This window comes from Amblyraja radiata, chromosome 20 (assembly GCF_010909765.2).
Source record: "Amblyraja radiata isolate CabotCenter1 chromosome 20, sAmbRad1.1.pri, whole genome shotgun sequence".
NCBI lineage: Eukaryota > Metazoa > Chordata > Chondrichthyes > Rajiformes > Rajidae > Amblyraja > Amblyraja radiata.
In genome coordinates, this window is record NC_045975.1 from 29,421,527 (window position 1) to 29,449,219 (window position 27,693).

At 42.8% G+C, this 27,693-nt stretch overlaps 1 protein-coding gene across 2 annotated transcripts in view; it reads right to left on the bottom strand.

The window, feature by feature from the left end:
• The window catches only part of syt12 (synaptotagmin 12), a 181,742-nt gene that overhangs the window by 34,852 nt on the left and 119,197 nt on the right, over positions 1 to 27,693 (bottom strand). The window contains exons 1-3 of one of the 2 annotated variants that reach the window (XM_033039175.1): positions 7,998 to 8,008; positions 2,824 to 2,940; positions 2,380 to 2,439 (exon numbers count right to left, since the gene is read on the bottom strand). In XM_033039175.1, coding sequence (XP_032895066.1) covers positions 2,380 to 2,413 — 34 coding nt within the window. In that variant the 5' untranslated portion in view covers positions 2,414 to 2,439; positions 2,824 to 2,940; positions 7,998 to 8,008. Of the gene's footprint in view, positions 1 to 2,379; positions 2,440 to 2,823; positions 2,941 to 7,997; positions 8,009 to 27,693 lie in introns of those variants that run through there. The other variant, XM_033039174.1, reaches the window with a different exon arrangement.

The following is a 27,693-nucleotide window of genomic DNA, read 5'->3' on the forward strand; positions in this document are numbered from 1 at the left end:
ACGCTGGTCTACCATGGAAAGGTACAAATTGCCAGGGTAACATCAGCAGGTCAGGCAGCATCCCTGGAGAACATGGACGTTTCGGTTCGGGACCTTTCTTCAAACTAAATGACGTGAGGGTTGACTAAATTACAAGGGTGATTATAGACAATTAAAAAGAAGCTAGAGACCATGGATGAGTTTTAGCAGTAACCTGACTCCAATATGTTGCGGAACCCTGCACCCTGCATGACACACCAAACTGAAGCCAATCCCATTGTCTCATTCACTGAAACTCCAGAGTAAATGTTATATGGTTTGAACATATTGTGCGAGTAAAGAATTTTCTCCTGAATTTCTTATAGAATTTATTAATGGCCCCGCATGCAGTCCTTCGATTAGGCTCCGCTCCCAACTTCTTTCCCCAGGTGAGGCCATCCTCTCCAGGTCTATCTTATTCAATCCCTTTCCCACAAGATTCATGGAGCTCAGGCTACGGAAAGCATATGTATTTGGCCGTCAAGAAGCTGGCAATTTAGGGAATTCGAGATGCATCAGAGAAAATAATGGACAGACTTGTTGTGACTACATTGAGGATGAATGGGGTTGCTCTGCGGGGAGCTGCCATGGACCCAATGGGCCAAATGGCCTTCTTCGGCAATGGATTGTTTGGGCAAGTTAAAATAAAGCGTGAGATTTTTTTACCCTCTTCAAGAACAATGTATATCTTCATGTCAGACCCATTTATGTGGTATTATTTCTCCCTGCAGGCTAATCAGACATTGCAGATCTTTGGTTATAATTAAACCTACAGTAAAAACCTTTAATTGAACTAAATAATTAATCAGCTTTTAGAAGTGCAGTTCACATTTCTCCAGTTGAAGTCTGCAAGAATGTAATTTGCCCAAAGAGTTTTTTGCATTTATATTAATGTTAGACTTTTTTTAAATCACACAGTGAGAACCAGGTCATTTTTCAAATACATCTTGAAGGAACCATATATAACTAACTTGCCATGAGGTGCTGCAGAATAAAGCTAAAGATCTTCTGAATTCAACCACTAATTGAATAAGGAATTATAAATACTGATGATATGAACGAATTTTAGTACAGATGAGTATGCTAGAAGGAATAAAATGCCTTCCATGGACAACGAGGTTATAAATGGAACAAGGCACAAAAGGATCTAGGGCATATATTCATACATTCATACAAAAATTGACACCACACAGTGCAACGTTTTTGTATGAAGCTCCTCTTAAATCTTATAATATCGTTTTCCTTTTTATCTATCTTTGATCGGACTTTGCTGCACTTTATCTTGCACTAAATGTTATAAACGTTATTCCCTTTATCCTGTATCTGTACACTGTGGATGGCTCGATTGGAATCATGTGTTGTCTTTCTGCTGACTGTTTAGTTTAGTTTAGTTTAGAGATACAGTGTGGAAACAGACCCTTCGGCCCACCGAGTCCGTGCCGACCAGCGATTCCCGAACATTAACACTACCTTAAACACACGAGGGACAATTTATACATACCAAGCCAATTAACCTACATGCCTGTACGTCTTTGGCGTGTGGAAGGAAACCGAAGATCTGGGAGAAAAACCACGTGGTCACGGGTGGGAACGTACAAACTCCGTACAGACAGCACCCATAGTCCGGATCGAACCCAGGACTCCTTCGTCTTTCATGTGGAATCCTCTTGAAAGTCTTCTGAAAATCCAGATGTACCAAACCCACTGGCTCCTCTTTCTCTATTCCGCTAGTCATACACTGTTGTCGACTTGTCTGTAATGTATAGTCTTTCCCCTGACTGGATAGCAAGCAACAAAAAGCTTTTCACTGTACCTTAATAAACTAAGCTAAAAAAAAAAACCCTAGTAGATTTAAAAAAAATGATATTTCTTTCACAAATCCATGCTGACTCTGCTCAATCCTCTTATTTTTTTTAAGGTGTTCTGTTACACCATCTTTTATTAAAGATTCCAGCATTTTCCCAATTACTGACGTTTGGATAATGGACCCATCTTCTTTTAGTTCAGTTTAGTTTATTGTCACGCGTACCGAGATACAGGGAGAACCTTTTTTAGATGCGTGCCATCCCATCAGTGGTAAGACTACAAGTGATTACAATCAGGTACGTGAGGTATAACCTTGTATTCATTTCTCCAACTTCAAGGGTACAGGGAATCAGGAGAGGTATTAAAAGGTAGACACAAACGGGACTGGCAGCATCTCTGGAGAGAAGGAATGGGTCAACAGTGCCCACTTTGTGCTGTTGCCCAAAGTCACACTTCACTCTCTCAGATCCACTACCTGTTTCTTCATGGTTGGAATAGAGTATTAACTGATGAAGCTGCGTTGCTTGTTCCTTCTGAGTGGGCTCCACTACTTACCACTTGCGGGATGTTCTGCTGGATTTCTTTCCATGGTGAGTCGGCGGCTTTTGATTTTGCCTGCGAATGGGACACAAGGCGATTTTAGAATGCACAGTTATCCAACTGTTGAGAGCCTGTAAAAACCCTTGAAGTTAAAGCTTAAAATATTTGCCATGAATTGAAGTGCTGTTGTGATCGTGAATTCCCATGGAGTCTTAGTCACTAGGCCCAACTTGCCCACACCGACCAACATGTCCCATCTACACTAGTACCACCTGCCTGCATTTGGCCCATATCCCACTAAACCTGTCTCTAGAGTCTTAAATAAATTCTAACGGCTCTATAAGTCCAAGCCGTGATCTACAGTATACCGACTTTGGAAAAGGTGTGCTTATGGCTTTGCCCATGATTGTGCTTTCTTTCAATTGACACTGATGTCCCAACTCAGTATGTTCCTCTTACCTTGTAGCACAGGTGCTGTTCAACTGTCTGCTCCAATGTTCCTGGAGGCATAAAATCCTGCTGCTTGTTTCTGATGTCAGGCACCAATTGCAGGCCAATTGCAGGAGGGCATATCTGCTGTGGGAAAGACAACATGACTATTATTGTACTAACCTGCAGTCATCCATTACCATAGAAAACTTCATGTGGCATCCCACAAGGAATAGTCACCTTTAAAGTCAATGTGCTGCTAATTCATCAGAAGAAAATCAAAATGCGTGGGCTTTGGAAGATTTAAGGAGCAGACCTTGTCAATCATTTTTGACATCCAAATGTTCAGAGCAAAAGCTAACTGTAGCGTGAGAGGTACAGCAGCATGGACATTGGCCCACCGAGGCCACGCCATCCAACTATTACCCTGCACACTAGTTCTATCCTACACTTTAGGAACACTTTACAGAAGCCAATTAACCTACAAACCCGTAGGTCTTTGTTAAGTGGGAGGAATCTGGAGCACCCGGAGAAAACCCATGCAGTCACAGGGAGAACGTGCAAACTCCATACAGACGACATCCGTAGTCAGGATTGAACCCCAATCTCTGGTGTGGTAAGTCAGCAACTCTACCGCTGTGCCACCATGCCGCCCCATGAGCTGCCCCAGTAGTGATCAGCTGGTGGGAGAATAGAGCATAGACGCAAAGTGCGGGAGTAACTTGCGGGTCAGGCAGCATCTCTGGAGAACATGGATAGGTGACATTGTGGGCTGGGTCCTTCTTCAGATTTATATATAGATACATAGAAATACATAGAAAATAGATGCAGGAGTAGGCCATTCGGCCCTTCGAGCCTGCACCGCCATTCAATATGATATAGATAGATATAAATCTGAAGAAGAGATAAATCCGGGGCAAGACAAAAAAACCTTCAAAGTTTCCTTCATCTGCCGCATTCATCAATGCAATCACTCTGCATGTTATTAAATTTATGAAAATGGGCCAGTCAGTTTTTAGCTTCCTTATCCCTTCCATTGCTCATGGTAGTGTTGATGGGGGTTCCCTACTACAGGAATGGAAGGACATGATATTTAGGCAAATGGTAGATGTGATAATAAGAGGGTTATAGGATCAGGGGATTTTAATTTCCCATGTGTTAACAAGGATTGGCTTAGCCTAAAAGGCTCAGAAGAGAGCTGAAATCATCACTCCAGAGCATTGTGTCTTTTTTTATTTCCACATTCGCTGCTCTTTTACAACTTGTACACTGAACTGCTTTTGCCAATTACATTTCTGATCTGAAAATGTATTCATATCTTTCTGTTTTGCCACAGTCCTTCCCATATGAACCTTGCCCACCATATGCCATTGTCCATCCATGGAGCTGTTCAGTTTGGCAATGCACATTTGACACTCCCTGCTTGTATGGTGTTTATTTCACTGCATTCAGCCAGTCTACATTGATTTGCTGTCTCCTATTGAACAATGCTGATTGTGTATTGTTCAGTTACATTGTGCTAAGAATTTGCAATCAGTCACTTACACTGTGCCCATTCCCAACAACTCTTACCAACTTCTACAGATGCACCATGGAAACCATACACTCAGGCTGCAGGGTTAATCAGGTCACATCACAGCTTGTGTAGGAAGGAACTACAGATATGGTTTACATCGAAGACAGACACAAAATGCTGGAGTAACTCAACGGGTCAGACAGCATCTCTAGAGAAAACGAATTGGTGACGTTTCGGGCCGACATCTTTCTTCAGACTGAGATTCAGGGGAGAGGGAAACTAGAGGTATGAAAAGGTTCTGAAAAAATCATAGCCAACACCAATGCCCAAAGAGCCCACAATGGTCGATTGTTGGCTGTGGAGGTAATAACGAGGGGACACGAACAATAAAATTAGCAGGACAACTACGGTGGGGGAAGGATGGAGAGAGAGGGAATGCAAGGGTTACTTGAAATTAGAGAAATCAATATTCATGCTGCTGGGTTGTAAGCTGCCCAAGTTTGGTTTGGCAACAGCTCTGCCTGAGACCACAAGAAATGGCAAAAAGTTGTGAATGCAGCCCAATGCATCACACAGACCAGACTCCCCACCATTGACCCTTGTGCATGTCACGCTGCCTTGGGAAAGCAGCCAACATAATCAAAGACCTTTTTTCACCCTTGTTATTCCCTCTTCTCCCCAAATTCCAATGGGTAGAAGGCACAAAAGCTTGAAAGCACACACCAGCAGATTCCGGAAGAGCCTCTTCCCCTCCGTTATCAGGCTACTGACTGGTTCTCCCATAAGCTCGAATGAAGTCCCAATCTTCCAACCTACCTCATTGCAGATATTGGACTTTTTCTCTTGAACTGTAATGTTACAATACTGAAATCTATATTCTGCACTCAGGTACTTTGTATACGGATTGGTTGTATTCATGAAGAGTATCTGATTTATCTGAATTTCATTTCACTGTATCTTGGTACACGAGATAATAATAAACCAATATTAATATCAAAACTAAATACTGGAAAGATTTTCTTAAAATATACGCAATGCTTCTGGTCAGTGTCATGCCAAATTATTTTACTAAATGAGACAAGAATTGGTCGACAGCAATTTTCAACAACAGTGCAATTTGTATGAGGATGAATCTGACTGTGGATGGAATATTACTTACACTATTCAGAATTGACACACATCAGACTGAAGGATAAATTTGGCAATTCTGCATTCTCAATGGGCATGAAACCGTCAATCAGGTAGAGCAGTACAATACAATTCTCCAATTTGCACTTGAATGGGAACACAGTATAAAGCTACAAGCAGAGGAACGATGGATTATTCCCTGTATTCTAACTACTACCACTACATTTCTTTGGAAAATGTACCTGAACGGAGAAGTGACACCATAAGATACCCAAATCTTCACGCAGCTGTAGAATCATGTACCCTCAGAGTGCAATAGACTTTGACAACATAATAAGTCTTTCTGATATCAACTTTACCTCATTCATTAACCAGAGTCATTTTAGGAGCTGGTATAAACCACAGTAATAACATCTATTCAGTATGACAGTTATCCCAGGTATAATAGATCTCATAATTCAGGTTGAATTATATCAAAGGTCAAAGAGTAATGAAAGGCCCGTCCCACTTGGGTATAATTTGCGCGTCTTTTATGCGACATCCTAAAAATTGGTTGGCACGTCGTGACACGTGCATGGCGCGTGGTGAGGCGTGGGGGCGTATGCAGTGACGTGCGGTAACGTGCGGCACCCAGGATTTTGGAATGCTCAAAATCCTTGCGCGCCACCTGCGTGACGTATCCCTTGCGCACGCTGACGTACTGATGGCGTACGCTGATGTACTGATGGCGTACGTGTAGCGCGTGGTGATGCATGGTTACGCACGGTGATGCACAAATATTGCCTATGCTAATTTATTATGCGTTACCATGCGTCAACGTCCGTAACCATGCGCCGCCCGTACACCGTCGGGGTGCCATTTGCCTGTCATTTGAACGCCATTTGAGCGCCGCCCCACGTGACCACCCGGGTATAAAGCGCGCGTAGTTTTGAAAAAATCTAATTGGAAAATCCTTGCCACGGAGATCGGACAAAGACAAACAACATCGCAAATGGCTCCCGAAAGAAGCAGGGCCCTCAAGAGCACTTGGCGCGCGACTGTCGTACTGCTAGACGATTTTCGCACGTCAGTCACTACCGGCCTGTCGCGTAAATGACGCGCAAATTACTCCCAAGTGGGACAGGCCCTTTAGTTGTGAATGCACGTGAACTCACGTCGCAGCAGCCTCTGCAGTCCGTTTGCCTTTTTGTTATTTTTTGTCCCGTTTTAATGTAGCTTTTATTATTTTTTTGATGGGGTATGTGTGTGTGTGTGTGTTGGGGGGCGGGGGGTGGGGGGGGGAAACTTTTAAAATCTTTCCCCTGCACGGAGAACCCGACCTTTTCCCTGTCGGGTCTCCGTTGTCGTTGGGGCAGCGACGTGGAGCGGCCTCCAGCAGGAACGTCCTGGGGTTCCAGTCACGGAGCTGCGGAGCTACTCACCATCATGGAGCTGGCTGAGTCCGGAGCGGGTGGAGCTGTGGTGGCGCGCTGCTGTGACCCGACCCCCGGAGATTCGGAGGCTTACCGCAGGTCTGGCAGACAGTAATATCAGGAGCCCGCGGGTCCCTGGTGGGAGACCGCTTTTCGGGGCTTCTGCAACGGCAACTTCTCCCGCCCGAGTAGCGGGGTCGAGGATGACCTGGAGCGGGGCCTTACATCATCGCCCGGCGTGGCTTCAACGGCTGCGGGACTTTGCTAGAGCTGCCGGGGGCTCCAACAACAAGACCCGGAGCGTGGCCTTGCATCGCCCGGTGTGGCTTTAATGGCCGCGGGACAATTGCCATCGCCCGCCGGGGGCTTTGACTCTGACATCGGGAGGGGAATGGGGAGTGCAGGGGAGAGATAAATTTTTTTGCCTTCCATCACAGCGAGGAGGAGATGCGCTGTGATGGATGTCTGTGTAAATTGTGTTGTGTCTTGGGTCTTTTTTTTATATGTGTATGACTGCAGAAACAACATTTCATTTGAGCCTCTATGAGGTTCAAGTGACAAAAAAATTGTATTGTGTGTATTGTGTATTGTGTAGATAACAAAAACAGATTTTCAGGCTGATAGTTTTCTGCTGATGTTTATGCTTCACTCGTTTCTTCTCACCTTATCTCAAATCATTCCATCTACAAACGTTTAGTTTAGTTTAGTTTAGAGATATAGCCTGGAAATAGGCCCTTCGCTCCACCGTGTCCACGCCGACCAGCGACACCGTACAATAGTTCTTTCCAGCACACTGGGGACAATTTACAGAAGCCAATTAATTTGCAAACCGGAGCACCTGGAAAAAAATTACCGCGGTCACAGGGAGAACATGCAAACTCCATACAGATAGCACCTGTAGTCAGGATTGAACCACCGTCTCCGATGTTGTGAGCCAGCAACTCCACTGTTTCTGTTCCTTTCCTCCTCATCTAAATGCTCCTTAAAGGCAACCTCATTCTTTATATTGACGTTAGCACATTCTCATCTCTAGTTGCATTCTTAGTTATGTGAGGTTATCCACTCTGGTGGCAAGAACAGGAAGGCAGATTATTATCTGAATAGTGTCAGATTAGGAGAAGGGGAGATGCAACGAGATCTGGGTGTACTTGTACAGCAGTCACTAAAAGTAAGCATGCAGGTAAAGCAGGCAGTGAAGAGAGCTAATGGCATGTTGGCCTTCATTGCGAGAGGATTTGAGTTAAGGAGCAAGGAGGTCCTACTTCAGTTGTACAGGACCCTGGTGGGACTGCACCTATTGTATGCAATTTTTGTCTGCTAATTTGAGGAAGGACATTATTACTATTGAGGGAGTGCAGTGTAGGTTCACCAGGTTAATTCCTGGGATGGCGGGACTGATGTATGATGAAAGAATGGGTCGGCTAGATTGGTATTCGCTGGAATATAGAAGGATGAGAGGCATTTCTTATAGAAACAAATAAAATTCTTAGAGGATCGGACAAGAAAATTGTTCCTGATGCTGGGGGAGTCCAGAACAAGGGGTCACAGTTTAAAAATAAGGGGTAGGCCAATTAGGACTGAGATAAGGAAAACAAATACCCAGTGAGTTTTGAATATGTGGAATTCTCTGCCACTGAAGGCATTGGAGGCCATTTCATTGTATGTTTTCAAGAGAGAGTTAGATTTAGCTCTTTGGGCTAATGGAATCAAGGGATATGGGGGAAAAGCCAGAAAGAGGTACTGATTTTGGATAATCAGCCATGATCATATTGAATGGCTCAAATTGAATGGTCCTGGCTCAGAGGGCTGAATGGCCTACTCCTCCACCTATTTTCTATTTAGGGATTTTGAGTTAATATAATATCTTATTTTTAACTTTCTACAATTAAAAACACCGGTATATCTGTCTTATCAAACTTCAACATTATTTTAAAGATTTCCATTTGGACATTGCATCTCTCACTTTTTGTAGATGATTGTCCCAGCCTATTTTCTTCTTCCTGATAATTGTAAACTCCCTGCTGTTGTACTTCATGCCTCAATGGTTTAATGGTGCTTTTATTGCAAAAGCGCAGGGAAATTATTTTTCTTACATACAGTCCAGTATATTTATAAGATTGTTAAGGGTTTGGACACGCTAGAGGCAGGGAGCATGTTGCCAATGTTGAGGGAGTCCAGAACCAGGGGCCACAATTTAAGAATAAGGAGTAAGCCATTTAGAACGGAGACAAGGAGACTTTCTCTCACACTGAGTGGTGAGTCTGTGGAATTCTCTGCCTCAGAGGGCGGTGGAGGCAGGTTCTCTGGATACTTTCAAGAGAGAGCAAGATAGGGTTATTAAAAATAGTGGAGTCAGGGGATATGGGGAGAAGGCAGGAATGGGGTACTGATTGAGGATGATCAGCCATTATCACATTGAATCGAGTAGCCAAATGGCCTACTCGTACCTATTGTCTATTGTCTATAGTATTGCCATATGTAAGTACAATCCCCGATTAGCAAAGTGTACAGAGATAGTCCACTGAGACCACATTCAAGAGGCACTAGGTTTTGGTGCCTATTTCAAAGACCTTCCACATGCCTCCATATATTTAATAATGCTTATGTAGAAAAAAACTGTTCATTGTACTCCAAATATAAATGATGTTTGATATATTCTAAACATAATTTCTCTGCTTCAGGGTCACAAAGCTCTGTGTCTTCCTACAGAGAGGATTTGCGTTCCCTGAGATTAAATAACATCTCAAGGATATGCACCCATCCTGAATTTGGGTGCTGTTTGTGTGGAGTTTGCATGTTCTCCCTGTGACCACAAATGCCTCCTCCGGGTGTACTTGTTTCCACCCACATCTCAAAGATATACAGATTTGTAGGTTAATTGGCTTCTATAAATTGCCTCTAGTAGGTAGGGGGCGGATGCGAAAATAAGATAACATAGAGTACAAATAACATAGAAGTGTGAACGGGTGATTAATGGTCAGCATGGACTCGGTGGGCCATAGAGCCTTTCTCCATGCTGTATCTTTTTATCAACAAAGTCAGGGTTGGCCCTGCTTTCCAAGGAAAGATAATTTGCATAATAATATTGTGTGCGCTTACATGTTTGAGATCATTATATTTCAGATGATGGTTGGGTTGAGTATGAGCTTAACTTGGTTTGAGATTACAAACAATTGGCTCATGTTGGCTTCAGACTGACTTTGGATTTAGATTCAGATTTTGGTTTAATATTTGAGCACCTCACTGTTCAGGATCATTGTGGATGTAATTGTTAGCAGATCATTTCCGCTACCCATTATACTTGTGAATGGCTTAATTGTCTAACTTAATTGGATAGCATGCAGACCAAAGCTTTTCACTGCACCTCAGCATACATGGCAATAATAAACCAATACCAATTGAAGTTAATGAAAATGAAGATGATGGTGCATTATCAACTGGTAATGGCAACTGAGACTGCTTCCACCCTTTGGGAACTTGCAAAGAAATGATGGGATTAGTCTAGAATTGATGGGATTTGTTCGTTTAAAAAGCCGTTAACTGCTTGGGAACGTGTCTGCTGAACACAGTGACAAAGAACAGTTTGTGAACGTAAAGTTGCAACTGATAATAACCTAGACAGTACTGTGAACAATAACCCCTTCAATGGTATGAAGGTGTTAAATACATCATAAATAAGGAAGTCTGTTTTTCAGCAGTGTGTTCTGTGTGAAAGTTGTTAGTGAAATATTCAGTGTCTCATGTCTGTTAGTTACAATATGTTCAGTCTTCAGTCCTTTGGTTGCAGTTTTTTGTTTTGTTCAGTTTTAGTTAAGGTCTGCAGTTATTGCAATGTTTTACTCTGATGCCATATAATAAAATTGATGCATTTGGTACGCCTAAACAAAAAGTTTTAAACGCTATGACGGGACTCAGCAAATCACTTAGAATTCAGTGAACCTACAAACGCCCACTAAATTGCACAGCATCAAAGGAGGCCATTCAGCCCAACATAGAAACATAGAAACATAGAAATTAGGTGCAGGAGTAGGCCATTCGGCCCTTCGAGCCTGCACTGCCATTCAATATGATCATGGCTGATCATCCAACTCAGTATCCCGTACCTGCCTTCTCTCCATACCCTCTGATCCCCTTAGCCACAAGGGCCACATCTAACGCCCTCTTAAATATAGACAATGAACTGGCCCCAACTACCCTCTGTGGCAGAGAGTTCCAGAGATTCACCACTCTCTGTGTGAAAAATGTTTTTCTCATCTCGGTTTTAAAGGATTTCCCCCTTATCCTTAAGCTGTGACCCCTTGTCCTGGACTTCCCCAACATCGGGAACAATCTTCCTGCATCTAGCCTGTCCAACCTCTTAAGAATTTTGTAAGTTTCTATAAGATCCCCTCTCAATCTCCTAAATTCTAGAGAGTATAAACCAAGTCTATCCAGTCTTTCTTCATAAGACAGTCCTGACATCCCAGGAATCAGTCTGGTGAACCTTCTCTGCACTCCCTCTATGGCAATAATGTCCTTCCTCAGATTTGGAGACCAAAACTGTACGCAATACTCCAGGTGTGGTCTCACCAAGACGTTCTCTCTGTGACCGCATGGGTGCTACTGTGCCAACTGTGCCAACAATTGGAAGGAACATCTTAATTCGTCTTACTGCAATGTGTTGCTCCAAAATTTGACATTCAAACAAAATGAAATGACTTGGAAGGACATAGTTACATCATTATAATTTAGAATTAATAACAAAATAAAACAGAAAAGATTGGAAACATTCAGTAAGCCAGGCAGCATCTGTGGAAAGATTCAGCATTTCAGGCCTAAATCTTTTCATCAGTAGAGTCTTGGACTATAGACGTTAGAGAAACAGAGGAAACAGGCCCTTCAGCCCACTGACTCAGCACCGACCAGCGATACCCCGTACACTAGCACTATCCTACACGCAAGGGACAATTTAAATTTTTTACCGAAACCAATTAATCTACAAACCTCTACGTCTTTGGAAAGTGTGAGTAAATTGGAGCACCCGGAGAATACCCATGCGGTCACAGGGAGAACGTACAAACTTCATACGGACAGCACTCGTAGTCAGGATCGAACCCGGTTTACTGGCGTCGTAAGGCAGCAACTCTACCGCTGCGCCACCGTGTCGTTCTGAACGTATTCACCATATTACCTTCCACAGATGCTCCCTGACATACTGAGGGTTATATTTCTGATTTACAGCATCTTAACTTTTTTTAAATTTTCATTTACATTCATTAGTTGACGTTGCTAGGTGCAAGATGTACACTGAATTGTTCACTAGATATTTGCACCACGTTTAAAGGTATAAAATATTCAATCGTCCAGATATTTAAGTCAGCGGCATTTGTATTTCCAAGGGCTTTTTCTTTCCAACACTTCATTAATCAAGTGAATTACAAGCATTATACAAGCACAAGTACATTATTTTTTTTTTGTTTTTTTTTTTTTTGTTTATTTTATTAGAAGTTAATACAATACAAAACAATACAGTGGCACCTAATTTTAGGTGCCAACTATGTCATACCGTAATCCATTCCATGTACAACCTCTGGTTTTATGTTATGAGAAGGAAGTAAGCAAGACAAGAAAAAGAAAACAATAGAAAGGGGAAAGAGTGGAAAAATAGATGGTAGAAAGTAGAAAAATGTGAAGTGTGTATATAAAAATAAAAAAAATAAATAAATAAAGAAATAAAAAAAGAAAAGGTGGAAAGTAGAAATAGAAGAGAAGGCCCCTTAAAAGAGAATTTTTCAAATCTATATTCGGAGATGTAGATCTATCCACGTCATGAACTGAAATCAGCAATCCTTATGGTACCGCTGCATCACATGATTCCAAAAAGTCGATGAAAGGAGACCAACTCCTTAAGAATTGGTCATATTTATCTATTAGTCGGAGTCTCATTTCTTCAAGGCAAACAGTACATTATGATAATGATTATTTGAAAAGAATTTCAAGCAAACTTTCAATTTATTCATGCAAACACAATAATATTAAAAGTAAATAAGAAGAATTATAGAATTATAGTACAGGATGGCATTCTGCTGGAACCATTCCTCAAGGTCCCCCTCCTGCTGCCTGGTGAAGGTGTAGGGCCAAACCTTGCTCCAGCCCTCCCTCACCACCAATGGGGCATCTGCCTCTGATGCTGTGTCAGACACAAGAGAAAGGGCTGCTTTGCTGCCTTCAAATGAGGCAGTGAAGGATGGGGTGGTGGTGGGGACATATACTACCACCCTGGTCTCCTCCTCCAGGGGTCTCCCATGCAGGGCTACCTCCTCCTGCACTATCACCTCCTGTGGCATCACCTCCTGCCACTCCTCCTCCTGGGTGGGCAACACCTGCATGGCAGGTTTTTTTGAGAGTTGTGCTCTCCTCCTACTCTTTTGGTACCATCTCTAAAACACAAGTCTCCTCTCCAAAAACCTCTCCAGCTATGAATGAAAATGCCTTGGAGTGAAAGAGATGACGTTCTGCTGTTTAAATTACCTTTTTTTTCTACTAACCTTTTTTTCACCCCGGAGCTATTACCTTCGACTACCTGCAATCACCTATGACTAGCCTCACGCCCTACCTACGACCTACCTACGACTTACCTACGAGTAAAAAGTATTGATTTTTTTCCATGGAGACCTTTTTTTACTCGTTGACATTTTTTATCAGGCTGGAAAAAGCGCCGCGACCTACTTGAGGCCACGAGTACGCGGAGACCACTCACGAGCACGAGGAAGAGTTACGAAGACCTCGTATGTCCTCATGGCGACCATGCTACAAGTATGATTCAAGGGCAAACCCGGCAGAGGTCGCCAATTAGGTTGTGAAAGTGGGACGGTGGCTTTACTGCGCTTGCAGCGCCAGAGACCCAGGTTCGATCCCGGCTACGGGTGCTGACTGTACGGAGTTTGTATGCTCTCCCCATGGCCGCTTGGGTTTTTCCGAGATCTTCGGTTTCCTCCCACACTCCAAAGACGTACATGTTTGTAGGTTAATTTTCTTGGTATAAGTGTAAATTGTCCCTGGTATGTGTTAACGTGCGGGGATCGCTGGTCGGTGCGGACTCGGTGGGCATAAGGGCCTGTTTCCATGCTGTACATCTTAAAACTAAAACCAATATTGTTGCAGTAAAAGATTTGGTCTGATATTGCTTCAATTTACTTTGTTCCAAATTCACCTCCATCACGGCAGCTGAGTCTGAATTCAAAGCTCAGATTAATGGGAAACGCCACTGTGACTTTATTCTCTGCCAGTCAAACGTTTTAACCCAGCTAGCAAATCTGGTACCTTGGCACAGGCCAAGCGGAAATCTTATGCCAAGTTTCATGCTTGTCTGCTGACAAGAGTTCCTGTCCCTGTCACTGGAACTTATAACATGAAAATGTTCAACATATCTCTGGAGAATATCTGGAGAATATCACCCAATAGGTGGCAACCACTCTGTTGACGAAAACAGGCCCTTTGGCCCACCGAATCTGTGCCGATCAGCGACCCCCACATTAACACTATCCTACACACACTAGGATAGTGTGCAAACCTGTTTGTCTTTGGAGTTTGGGAGGAAACTGAAGATCTCAGAGGCAACCCAGGTGGTCACGGTGAGAACGTACAAACTCCGTACAGGCAGCACCCATAGTCGGGATCGAACAGATGTCTCCGGCGCTGCAAGCGCTGTGAGACAGCAACTCTACCACCGTGCAGCCCAGTGGGATAAATCGAACCAGTGTGAATGGGTGACCGATGGTTGGAGTAGTCTCGGTGGCCCGAAAGCCTTGCTTCCATGCAATATAACTGTAACGTTCCAAACTAAACTAAACTAAACATTAAGATGCTGCAAGCTCCACTTCATTCACTTCTTTATCTTTGGTTCAGCATTTACGTTTCTTTTGACAATATTTTTGTGCTTGTCAGGATTAGTTCTGTGAAATGGAACTCAGTTTTATTGGAGACAACTGCAGTCAGATGGAAACACTCCCACGGCAAATTAATAACGACTTGTAATAGATTAAAAGGTTCCTCTCCAACAGTGTAAACAGCACAGTGCATTTCTCCCATTTTCAGAGGTACTGTAAACCTTTTATTCTCCCATAATGTTAGAAAGGATAACTTCCCCCATTGCATTAGTTTAGTTTAGAGATACTGCGTGGAAACAGGCCCTTTGGCCCACTGAGTCCATGCCGAACATCGATCACCAGTTCACATTAGTTCCATGCTATCTGCTACACATTAGGAGCAATTCACAAGAGGCCAATTAACCTACAAACCTGCACATCTTTGGAATGTGGGAGGAAACCAGAGCAAACCTATGTGTTCACAGGGAAAACATACAAACTGTGCACAAATAGTACCTGTCGTCAGGATCGAACCCGGGTCTCTGGCACTGTGAGGCAGCAGCTCTACCCCATCTTGATTTGAACGCAGTTAAATCAACGGGACTGATTGCATTTCTCACGCCCGTCATTTAATTGTTTACTCGCATTAAGATTTCCAAGTTAGTATCAAGTTGAGTGGAAGATAGGTTTGTGATCATCTGCACGGACATCTTACGCGGCAGAAGGGAGTCTTTCATCTTCCCACTCTGAAACATATTGGCTGACGCATTCAAGACAAAAGACCCTTTAAACCTTATCCTGCAGTTTGCATGTTGTATGATCTCACAGTCACAAATAGCAAGTTTCTACAACATAGATAAAAGACAATCTTTTTGCCAAAAGACCATGTAGTAACATACAGTAATTTAAAAAAATTCTAATATGTGTCAAAACTTGAAAAAGAAAATTCCAATCAACTCACTTTATAACTAATTACATGGAGAGGATTTTTAAAAATTATAACCGATTTTCACATCATGTGCATTATGATAGATTAAATCAGAGCTTCTGCTGAGATTGAACTGATTTGAATCAGTTGAATTTTCTGTGATGTTTGGTGCCCTATTTGAAGAAAAATAGTTTCCATGACATTTTCCTTCCTTTCACTTCACTGTTGTCTAAACTGTTTTGCATCATTTCCTCAGGCTTTGGTTTGTACATATTAGATCGAAAGAAAAACTCAAAAAGACTAGGAGTTGTAACAAACATAGCTGCTCATTCCAATGGTTCTTTCAAACAGACTCCAAAAACATCAACAAAGTTACAAGCCAGAGCTGTCAAATGCCTGACATGAATCTGAAAGAGATTTCATGCTTAATGCTGTAAAGGGCCTGTCCCACTTGGGCGACCTAATCCGCGAGTACTGGTGAGTTTGTCCTCGACTCATACTTGCAGCATGGTCGCCACAAGGTCGTAGGAGGTCTTCGTAATTCTCCTTCATGCTCGAGAGTGGTCTCCACGTACTCGAGGCCTCAGCTAGGTCCCGGCGTTTTTTTCAATATGTAAAAAAATGCCCCCAAGTAAAAAAAGGTCGCCATGGAAAAAATTGATACGTTTTTTACTCGTAGGTTTAGTCGTAGTAGGTCGGCATGTTATTCGTAGGTAATCGAGGGTAGTCGAAGGTAGTCGTAGATAGTCTTCATCATAGTCGAAGGGAGGTCGAAGGGAGGTCGAAGGGAGGTCTAAGGAGATCGAAGGAGGTCGTCTTCACTCTCCACTATTCAGTGTCCAATTTTCCCGAAGTTAGTCGCAGCTAGTCGTAGCTAGTTGAAGCTAGTCTTCAACATAGTCGAAGCAGGTCGAAGGAGGTCGAAGGAGGTCTTCTACATAGTCGAAGGAGGTTTTCAACAAGTCATTTTTTAAACTCTTCTAAACTCGCCAATTAGGTCGCCCAAGTGGGACAGCCCCTTAACTAACCTTTTTCAACTTTACTGCTTGATAGGTCCTGATCTTTACTCACCTTCAGTTCTTCAACTCCCTCCCCCACCCGCCAACCCCTTACTTTCAGTCGGGGGAAGAGTCCTGAACTGAAACATTATCCATCCTATTTCTCCAGAGATGCTGCCTGACCTGCAGAGTTACTCCAGCACTTTCTGTCTATCCTTGGTATAAACCAGCATCTGTAGTTCCTTGTTTCTGTATTTCCATATGCATTTATGAAGTAGCTTGGATCTGCACCAAATCAAATTAAAAGGATTATCAACTGTTTTCAGGTTAGTTACGGACAGATTTATACTGGCTGTTGCTTTGATTCCTTAAGTGTTTGGGGCTTTCAGTATTTCTTTCAAGTTTAAATCTCCATGGTGTGGTGAGCCAAGTGCTGAGATACAGGTCCTGTCTTCCGGGTTTCAGAGCAAATCAGGCCATGGGTGTGTTAGTAGGATTCCCATTAGGGTGCGATATAACTAGAATAAATAGCAGGAGAGTATACGGACCTGGTTCCGTAGTTCGCCAAGTCTTCGGGTCCTCCAGGCAGGTTCTCCGTTCTGCAGCCACAGCACCTGATGAAGGCCTCTGTTGCAAGGCACCTTGGGAAGGCCTCTGCACTAATTGGGGCCGGAACCCACTCAAAGTATGAACACCATCTCATCAGTCGTGTCTGTCCCCCACCCCACACATCATCGCAAAATGATTCCACAATCCTCAACATCCACCGCCTTAGCAATGTATGATATCGGCATATACCAGCAGTTATAGGGCGGCACTGTGGCATTGTGGCTCAGTGGTAGAGCTACTCCTTTACAGTGCCAGAGTTCCGAGTTCGATCCTGACTATGGCTGCTTGTCTTTACGACGTTTGTACGTTCTCCCCGTGACCTGATTGGGCTTCCTCTGAGATCATCAGCTTCCCCCCTTATTCCAAAGACGTATAGGTTCTTAGGTTAATTGGCTTGGTATAAAATGCAAAACTTTCCCTGGTGTGTGTCGGATAGTGTTAGTGTGCGGGGATCACTGGTAGGTGCAGACTCGGTGGGCGGAAGGACCTGTTTCCACACTTTATCTCTAAACTAAAGTAAAAAACTAAACGAAACCAGCAATGTTCCATAACCTGGGCAACAAGGTTAATGACAGATTCACCCCTAACTTCAGTCCATAACTCCTGCACACTACATTGTTGATGTCAGAAGATGAAGGCCTTCCCCAAGGATCCCCAAACCTGTTTACATTGATGGGTCGGTGGTGGAGAGAGTCAACAACTTCCTCAGTGTGTATTCACAAAGCATCATAGAAACATAGAAACATAGAAAATAGGTGTGGGAGTAGGCCATTTGCCCCTTTGAGCCAGCACCGCCATCCAAAATCAGTACCCCGTTCCTGCTTTTCCCCATATCACTTGATTTCATTAGCCCGAAGCGCTATATCTAACTCTCTCTTGAAAACATCCAGTGAATTGGCCTCCACTGCCTTCTGTGGCAGTGAATTCCACAGATTCACAACTCTTATTGAGTGTTTGTTTTTTGTGTGTATGTTTGTGTGCGTGTGCATTTGTATATATATATCTATCTATACTATTATTAAAACTCTCATCTTGACCACTTCCGGTCTGCGTTTTATTTAAATTTGCTCAAAAACAATCCCCCATAGCGCTACGATTTTTCGCCACCTTACTCACCATTCTCCTTTGCTGCAAGTCAAATAAGTTTTGTTCTGATCGGAGAAATAGTACAAAAGTTATGAAGCTTTAAAAATCGTAAAAACCGTCCCTTCTGGAACCCGCTGTCAATAACGCGGCGAGGAGAATGAAAAGCTGAAGGGGCGCAGTGTGTTGAGCAGCTTGCAGAGAGTCAGCAGCTCGCTGAGCGTCAGCAGTTCGCGGGCTGCTGCTGCGGTGACCATTATGACCAGCCGGAAGCTGCTGAGTTGAACTGGAAGCCTCTGAGTGAAGCCGGAGTGGGACCTGCTGCATGAGGCCGAAAGCTGAAGGTGTGGGGTGAGCAGAGAGCGAGCCCCCCCTCCCCTCACCCCCCCTTCCCCCACACCCCCCTTTCCCCACCCCCCCTCCCCCACACACCCCCCCCACACACCCCCTCCCCACACCCCCCCTCCCCAACACACACCCCCACATCCCCTCCCCTCCCCCACACACCCAGCCTCCCCCCTCCCCCAGACCCCCCTCCCCCAGCCCCCCCAGCCCCCCTCCCAACAACCCCCCTCCACCACACCTCCCCTCCCCACACCCCACAACCCCCCCCCCACACACCACCTCCCCTACACCCCCCCTCCCCCACTTAGTCTCACAGTCTAGTATATATAAATATATATGTGTGTGTATTTGTGAGTATTTGTATATATATATACACTAAACTTTTTTGCTCTCTCATTTATTAGATTGTTTACAGTGTACTATGTTTGAATATTCTGTTGTGCTGCTGCAAGTAAGAATTTCATTGTTCTTTCTGGGACATATGACACTCTGGGTGAAAAAGTTTTTCCTCAACTCAGTCCTAAATGGCCTACATACACCTTATTCTTAAACTGTGAGCCCTGGTTCTGGACTCTCACAACATCGGGAACATTTTCCTGCGTCTAGCCTGTCCAATCTCTTAAGAATTTTATATGTTTCTATAAGTTCCCCAACACATTCAGCACAAGACTGTTCTCCCAAGAGATGACAGAAACTGCAGGGTTTTCTTCTATAAATTATCCTATTTTGCTGACCAGTCTCACTGTCTGTTTTTTGGCATTCGTCTACATTGCCAATCTAATTCACTAATTTTCCACCCACTTATCTGCTGCATTTGAATTGATTAAATATTACGGTGGAGAATATTTAATGCAGTGGTAATTATATGACTGAGTGGGAGGATAACAGATTCCTTTGATCAGATTAGCACATCCACACTTTCACGTTTGCAAGCTTATTTTTTTATTGCTTGGTATTCTTTTATTAACCTGCAGAATAAATTTGAAATATATAAAATCCATCTGTTCATCCACACTGCAGAAACTTCGAAACGCTATAGAGCAAAAGCAAAATAAAAAAGGCAAGAAAATATGCAGTCACCAACGGCTGTTCACCATCGTTTAGAGAAGTTCAGAGTAGATGAAGAACTAGGTGTTACAGAGCAGATGCTGGAAGCAACACTTCAACATTTCCGTGATGCTAGTTTGTTGATCACAGCAACAGAACCTCACAAGAATACATAAGTAGTGCATCTTTGGCTTTATACAGTAAAGTGCCATCAGTTCCAATGTCAGTAACCCTTTCCTAAGAAAGAAGCAACATTTCTAGAGGAAACCACAAAGTGCTGGAGGAACTCAGTGAGTCAGGCAGCATCTGTGGAGAGAATGCACAGGCGACGTTTCGGATCCACCATTTCCTCAGAAATGCTTTGAAGAAACTGCAGAGGCTGGTTTACATCGAAGATAGACACAAAAAGCCGGAGTAACTCAGCGGGTCAGGCGGCATCTCAGGAGAAAAAGAATAGGTGATGTTTAAGGGTTGAGAACCTTCTTTAGACTGGGAAACTAGACAAGGGAAATTAGAGATATGATTTCCTCAGAAATGTTGTCTATTTATTTCTGAACATATGCTGCCCGGCCTGCTGAGTTCCTCCAGCACTTTGTGTTTTGCTCAAGATTTCAGCTTCTGCAGTTCCTTCTGTCTCCATTTCTTTATTCATTATTCTTCTATTGACATAACAATCTCATGCAACCACATCTCAAATGCTGCATCCTGCAAATTGAATAATTCCCGGATGAATAAGTAAAAAGGAAATAACCTACCCGGCAAGCATGGGAATAAAATGACTCCCTATACATGGCAGAAGAGCAAGCTAGGACTCCTTGGAATGTAGCAGGTATAGAGGTGTACAAAATCTTTAGAGGAACAGATCAGGTAAACACACTGAATCCCTTGCCCAGAGTCAGGGAATCGAGAACCAGAGGGACAGGTTTAGGGTGAGGGGGAAAAGATTTAATAGGAACCTGAGGGATATCTTATGCACACAAATGATGGTGTGTGTTCGGACCAAGCTGCCAGAGGAGGTAGATGAGGCAAGGACTATTGCAACATTTAAAAAAACATTTAGACAAGTAAATGGATGGGATAGATTTTAGAGGCATATGGACCAAATGCAGGCAGGTAGGACTAGTGTAGATGAGATATATTGGTTGGTGTGGGCAAGTTGGGAGGAAGGGTCTGTTTCCACTCTGGATGACTCTATGACTCTCAATGTGAGACCCAGCAACAGTCGTAGGCTTTCCATAAACTTCAATCATGTTGCACACAAAAACATTTTGCTTTGTGAATGAATTTTTGGGCCACTCTGTACAAGACGTGTGCAGTGTGTAGTGAGGCATTGAAGCTGCAGTAACGCTCCAGGGTTTTAATACATGAGCAAACTGGCTGCTCTGAAACAGAAAATTATTCAGATGTGTTCCTTCCTGAGGCAGAGAACAATTCTGGTATTTACCAGACACAAATTAGGCTGAAACCTCTCAACCATACATATAAATTAGATTCACTATATCTTATGTAACTGCGTAGTTAATGGAAAATTATACACTAATTATTTAGTTTGCCAAGTCTAAATTTGGCCCAATTGCTTTCTGAGCAGTGACATTCTTTGAGAAGTTGGCATTTATTTAAAGGTGGCTGCATTTATTAGGCCAGTTATACAACACCGTTCCATTGGTGTCGAGTGCTTCATGCTTCATGTCAATGTAATATTTTTTGTTGCGTAACTCAAGTGTGAAACAAGACAGATTGAAGTGTGAGAACACCTCCGCCTATCTGTCTCGCACCATTTCGGCTTTTTTCAACACGCAGTCTCTGCTCCCCAGTAAACTTCCAAATCTTCCCGGATGTTTCCATTGATTTGGAGTTTGGAAAAGTATGGAATTTCCATCTGCCGCAAAGTTCAGTTCAGGGATACAGCGTGGAAACAGGCCCTTCGGCCCACCAGTACCATGCCGACCATTGATCACCCATACACTGGTTCTATGTTATCCCACTCTCGCATCCCTCACTTTAGGAGCAACTTAGAGAAACAAATTAACTTACAAACCTGCACGTCTTTGGAATGCGGGAGAAACCTATGGGGTCACAGGTAGAACGTACAAACTCTGCACAGACAGCAACCTTAGTCAGGATCGAACCCGGATCTCTGGCGCTGTCAGGCAGCAACGCTACCACTGTCTCACCACATTGCTATTAAACAGATCATTGTAATCCAAGTTAAATTGGCCAAACCAGTGCAAAAGATTGTGCAGTATTAAATTGAAGGAATTACATTTCAAATCTTTGTATTTCTTGTTATCTTCTATAATGGTTATCTTCTATAATTCTACCTTTGTTAGATCACACTGGTCCAACCGAAGGTCAATTTATCAACATTGTGCTGGGTCCATGCATACTCAATACTCTGACTGATGAAGGCCAATGTGCCAAAAGCCTTTGTGACCACTCGATCTACCTGTAATGCCACCACATGTGTTTTGCATGTAAATAATAATTGTTAATTGCAACTGTTCGGGAATGCACTGATAAATGAATCATTTTCTCAGTGCACAAGCATTAGTAAATGCCTTTTTACCACGTATCACCATATACACCATTCACAGATAACCTGATTAGTAAATGTCAGTAAATCAATGAGACATTTCCATATGATTTGTTGAACTTGTTTTCATTGATTTGCAAATCAGGTTGCTCAGAGAAAGAGAGGTATTCACTCATTCTGCAAGATATTTTACCTGAGTTCTCTCCTTTTATAAAGGTTCTCTAATCTACATAACAGTGGCTGTTAAAAAGCATTAACAAAGTAACCAAATTCAGTGCAGCAAGGAGATTGAGAACCTCATGACCTGGTGTTAAGATAACAACTATCTCTCAATGTCAGCAAGACAAAGGAGATAGTGATTGACTTCAGGAAGCAAAGCGATACTCACTACCCTGACTGCATCCCCGCCCACCACAGCAACACCATTGTCAAATTTGCGGATGACACTACGGTGGTGGGACTCATCTCCGGGGGGGACGAGTACGCCTACCGGGATGAGGTGGAGCAGCTGACAGTGTGGTGTGGAGAAAATAACCTGCTCCTTAACACCTTAAAGACCAAGGAGATAATAATAGACTTCAGGAAGAATAAAACGGACATGGTACCATTAGTTATCAGAGGGGACTGTGTGGAGAGGGTGGCGGATTTCCGCTTCCTGGGAATCCATATTGAGGAGGACCTGACGTGGAGCGTGAACACCTCTGCGCTGCTGAAAAAGGTCCAGCAGAGACTGCACTTCCTGAGGGTGCTCAGGAAGAATAACATCACTCGGAGACTGCTGCTGTCCTTTTATCGGTGCTCCATTGAGAGCCTCCTAACATACTGTGTATGCGTATGGTACACCAGCTGCACAGCGGCTCAGAGGAAAGCGCTCCAGAGGGCCATTGACAACGCCCAGAGAATTGTCGGATGCCCTCTCCTTACCTTGGAGGACTTACACAGTTCCCGCTGCATCAAAAAATCCCAGAGTATTATAAAGGACATTTCCCACCCCGGACACTCCCTGTTTGAACTGTTACCATCAGGCAGACGGTACAGATCTACAAGGACAAGGACAAACAGACTTAAAAACAGTTTTTACCCCACTGCTATAAAGGCACTAAATGTAGCCGCCAAGGAACGCAGGGGCGATACATACATACATGAAATCGACACAAGGATGTAGGGCTGGGTGTTTATGCGTGCTATTTTTATGATATTTATTTTAGTTGTTTATCTTTTTAAATATTTTACCTTGTATGTATCGTTAGCTTTTAGAAATGTTTGAATGGTGCACTGACTGGCTGACATTTTACAATTTCGTTGTACATGGTTCATGTTACAATGACAATAAAGAAACTATTCTATTCTATTCTATACATTGTCAGCGTCAAAGTAGGGGTGGTTGAAAGCTTCAAGTTCCCAGGCGTAAACTTAACCAGCAATTTGTCCTGGACTAGCTATATCGAAGCAATGGCCAAGAAAGCACACCAATGCCTCTACTTCCTTAGAAAGCTTAGGAAGTTCTGCATGACCCCAGCAATTCTCACCAACTTCTACAGATGCGTTGTAGAAAGCATTAGATCAGGATGCATCACCGCATGGTTTGGGAACTGCTCCATCCAAGACCGCAAGAAATTGCAGAGGTTGTGGACGCAGCACAGACCATCACAGACCACAAATCAGCCTACCTTCCATTGACTCCATCTAAACTTCACGCTGCCTCAGTAAGGCCACCAGCATAATCAAGGACCAGTCTCACCCCAGTCACTCCCTCTTCTCTCCTCACCCATCAGGCAAGAAGTACAGAAGTGTGATAAACGCACACCTCCAGATTCAGCGAGTTTTTTCCCAGCTGTTATCAGGAACTGAACCATCTTATCACCAACTAGAGAGCAGTCCTGAATTACAATCTACCTCATTGGAGATCGTCGGACTATCTTTAATCTGAATTTACTGGACTTTATCTTGTACTAAATTTTATTCCCTTTATCATGTAGCTGAGGACTGTGGATGGCTCACATGTATTAATATATAGTCTTTCCACTGACCAGTTAGCATACAACAAAAAACTTTTCACTGTACCTCGGTACACGTGACAATAAACTAAACTAAACTAAATTAAAACTAAATTAATTAAGGGCTATATTTATCAATAATTGTAAGTCAAACTCATGTGAGCAATAATCGCCATTATTTCTGATTAAATCTGATTTCTTTCAGACTTTCAGACTGTGGACAGCTTCTTCACAACTATTATCAAGCAACTGAACCATCCTATCACCAATTGGAGAATGGTCCTTTTAAAAAATATATATTTTATTTTATTAGAAGTAAGTACAATCATATGGCACCAAAGTGCCTAATATATATTTTCATAATACATTTTATGTACAGCTTCTTATTTATTTTTTTTGTTATAATAAAGAAAAATAAGAATAAGAAAAATAAATTAGATAGTAAAGGATAGAAAGACGTGAGATATATAGTGTGTGAAGAAGAAGAAAAAAGAAGAATGAATGAAGAAAGTTGAAGAAAAGAAAATAGGAAAAAGAGAATAAGACATAAAGAAAAGAAGTAAGGAGACCATCTTGACCATCCCTCGTCCAGTCCTGAAACAGTTAGCTTTTATAATTGTGTTGCACCATATGATTCCAAAAAGACGACAAATGGAGACCAAGTCGTTATGAATTGGTCTGATTTATCCATTAGGAGGAATCGCATTTCCTCAAGATGTGCAGTGTCCAACATGCTTGCGATCCACATTTTAAGCGTTGGTATTGATGTATTTTTCCAAAATTTAAGTATTAATTTTTTTGCTATTATTAAACCATAATTTAAAAATAAATTTTGAGATGAGTTCAATTTATTCCCATCTTCTATTACTTCAGATATAATCATTTCAGTATTAGGTTCCATTCTTATCTTAAATAATTTTGTAAATATTTCAAAAATATCACTCCAAAATCTATAAAGTTTTATGCAGGAAACAAAAGAGTGTGTTATAGTTGTGTTTTGGGATAAACATTAATCACAAATAGGGGATATATTTGGATAGAATTTGTTCAATCTTGTTTTTGAATAATATAATCTATGTAAAATTTTTAATTGAATTAGATTATGTCTTACATTAATCGAACATTTGTGAATATATATCAAGTACTTTTCCCATGTAACCTTCGTAATTTTTATCATTAATTCCCGTTCCCACTGGAGAACGGTCCTAACCTCCAACCTACCTCATTGGGACCTTTGAATTATATTTAATTGGATTTTATCTTGCACTAAACATTATTCCCTTTATCCTGTATCTGGACAGTGTGGACAGCTTGATTGTAATCATGTATTGTCTTTTCGCTGAGTCGACAGCAAGCAAATGAGCTTTTGACTGTACCTTAGTAAAGGTGACAATAATAAACTGAACTCAACTAAACTTGAGCAGTGCTCACAATGACGAGAAGAGCATTTTTGTTTTTCCTCTTAAACTTGCTTCATTTTGGAAAGGTTCTTGTCTGTTAGACTTCTGCATCTGGAGAGAGATTTCTTCAACAAATGTGAGAGGCATTTTAAGCACCTTCTTGTGACTGCCATACATGCTGTAAATTCAATTCTTTCTAGCCATTATCTGGATGAAGAAAAATATTGTTAATTTGCATCTTTTGCTCCATATCTGTAGTTTTCTTCTCTTTTTTCAAGTAGGGCCGCACAGTGATGCGGTGGTAGGGTTACTGCCTTACAGTGCCGGAGACCTGGGTTCAATCCTGACCACGGGTGCTGTTTGTATGGAGTTTATACATTCACCCTGTGACTGCGTGGGTTTCCTCCGGGTCCTCCGGTTTTCTCCCACACTCCAAAGATGTACAGGTTTGTCAGTTAATTGGTTTCTGAAAAACTGTAAATTGTTCCTAGTGTGTAGGACATGGCTGGTGTAAGGGGTGATCACTGATTATCGCACTCAGTGGGCTGAAGAGCCTGTTTCTGCACTGTATCTTTAAAGTTTAAAGTCTAAACTAGGATCTGTAATATCTTATCCTGGAAGTTATTCCTTCCGCTCCAGGATTCTTCCGGCAGGTGGTATGGAAGCCAGTTTTAGAACCAAAGCAATACTCAGTGCAACCTTCACAAAAAAGCTTGTTCAGCTTTGTACATGTGCAAAAAACTTGGCAAAAGCCTGGAGTGTGAACCCCGTATCTCACTGTGAGCATGACACCCCCTAATTAATGTGGAAATAGGCACAGGCCCTTTGGCCCTTCAAGCCTGTCCTACCCTTCAACAATGACTGATCTCTGAAGTCACCAACTCCTCCTTTGTGCCAGTTCCCCAAAAACCCATAATTCCTCAATCTTTCAAATATTTATTTATCTCCACCTTAATTATATTTAATGATCTGGCAGGTTCAGAGCATTCCAGAAATTCACTACATGGAAGAGTTGCTGTCCCACAGCGCCAGAGACGCAGGTTCGATCCTGACCTCAGGTGCTGTCTGTGCAGAGTCTGTACATTCTCTCTGTGACCACGTGGGTTTTCTTCGGGTGCTCCAGGTTCCTCCCATAATCTGACGTCATGCATGTGTGTAGGTTAATTGCCCCGGGTGTGTAGGTGCCTCAGAACTAGTGTATATCTCCCTTCCCCCTAGTCTTGCACCCACTTTCCTTCCTCTAGCTTCACAATTCACAACTCTTCAATCCTTTTGTCTCACACCTGCTGTCCTTTCATCTCTGACTTTTCCCCAACCATCTGTCTATTAAAATACCTGCTCACTTCAATCAAGCTATCATCTCCCAGGCTTTGATCTGCCTCTCCCCTCTTCCAGTCCCCCCCCCCCCCTTACAATCAATCTAAAGCAGGGTCCTGACCCAAAACGTCACCCATCCGTGTTCTCCAGTGATGCGCTCTGCCCCGCTGAGTTACTCCAGTACTTTGTGTCTTTTTTTGTGAACCCGCATCTGCAGGTTTGTTTTTCTATTGATCAATTGATTGAATTAATTGCTTGAAAGTCATTAACGTTATAGAATTGCCGTCTTCTCTGTCAGCAATAAGTTGGATATTAGCAAAATGAGATTATTGATTAGTATTGTGCGTAGTGCTTGTTTGCTGAGCTTTTATGGATGATGTTCTCCATATGTTATACAGAATTATCAGAACAGACCACAGGCCATTTAGTCAACTACTTTATTTTATTTTAGACTTTAGAGATAAGCACGGAAACTGGCCCTTCAGCCTACCGATCTGCGCCGACCAGCAATCATCCGTACACTAACACTATCCTACCCACTAGGAAGAAATTACTATTTTATTGAAGCCAATTCACTGACAAACCTGTAGGTCTTTGAAGTGTAGTTGGAAACCGGTGCACCCGGGGAAAACCCACGCGGTCGCAGGGAGAACGTACAAACTCCATACAGACAGCAGCCGTAGTCGGGATTGAACCCGGGTCTCTGGTGCTATGAGGCAGCAGCTCAACCGCTGTGCCAC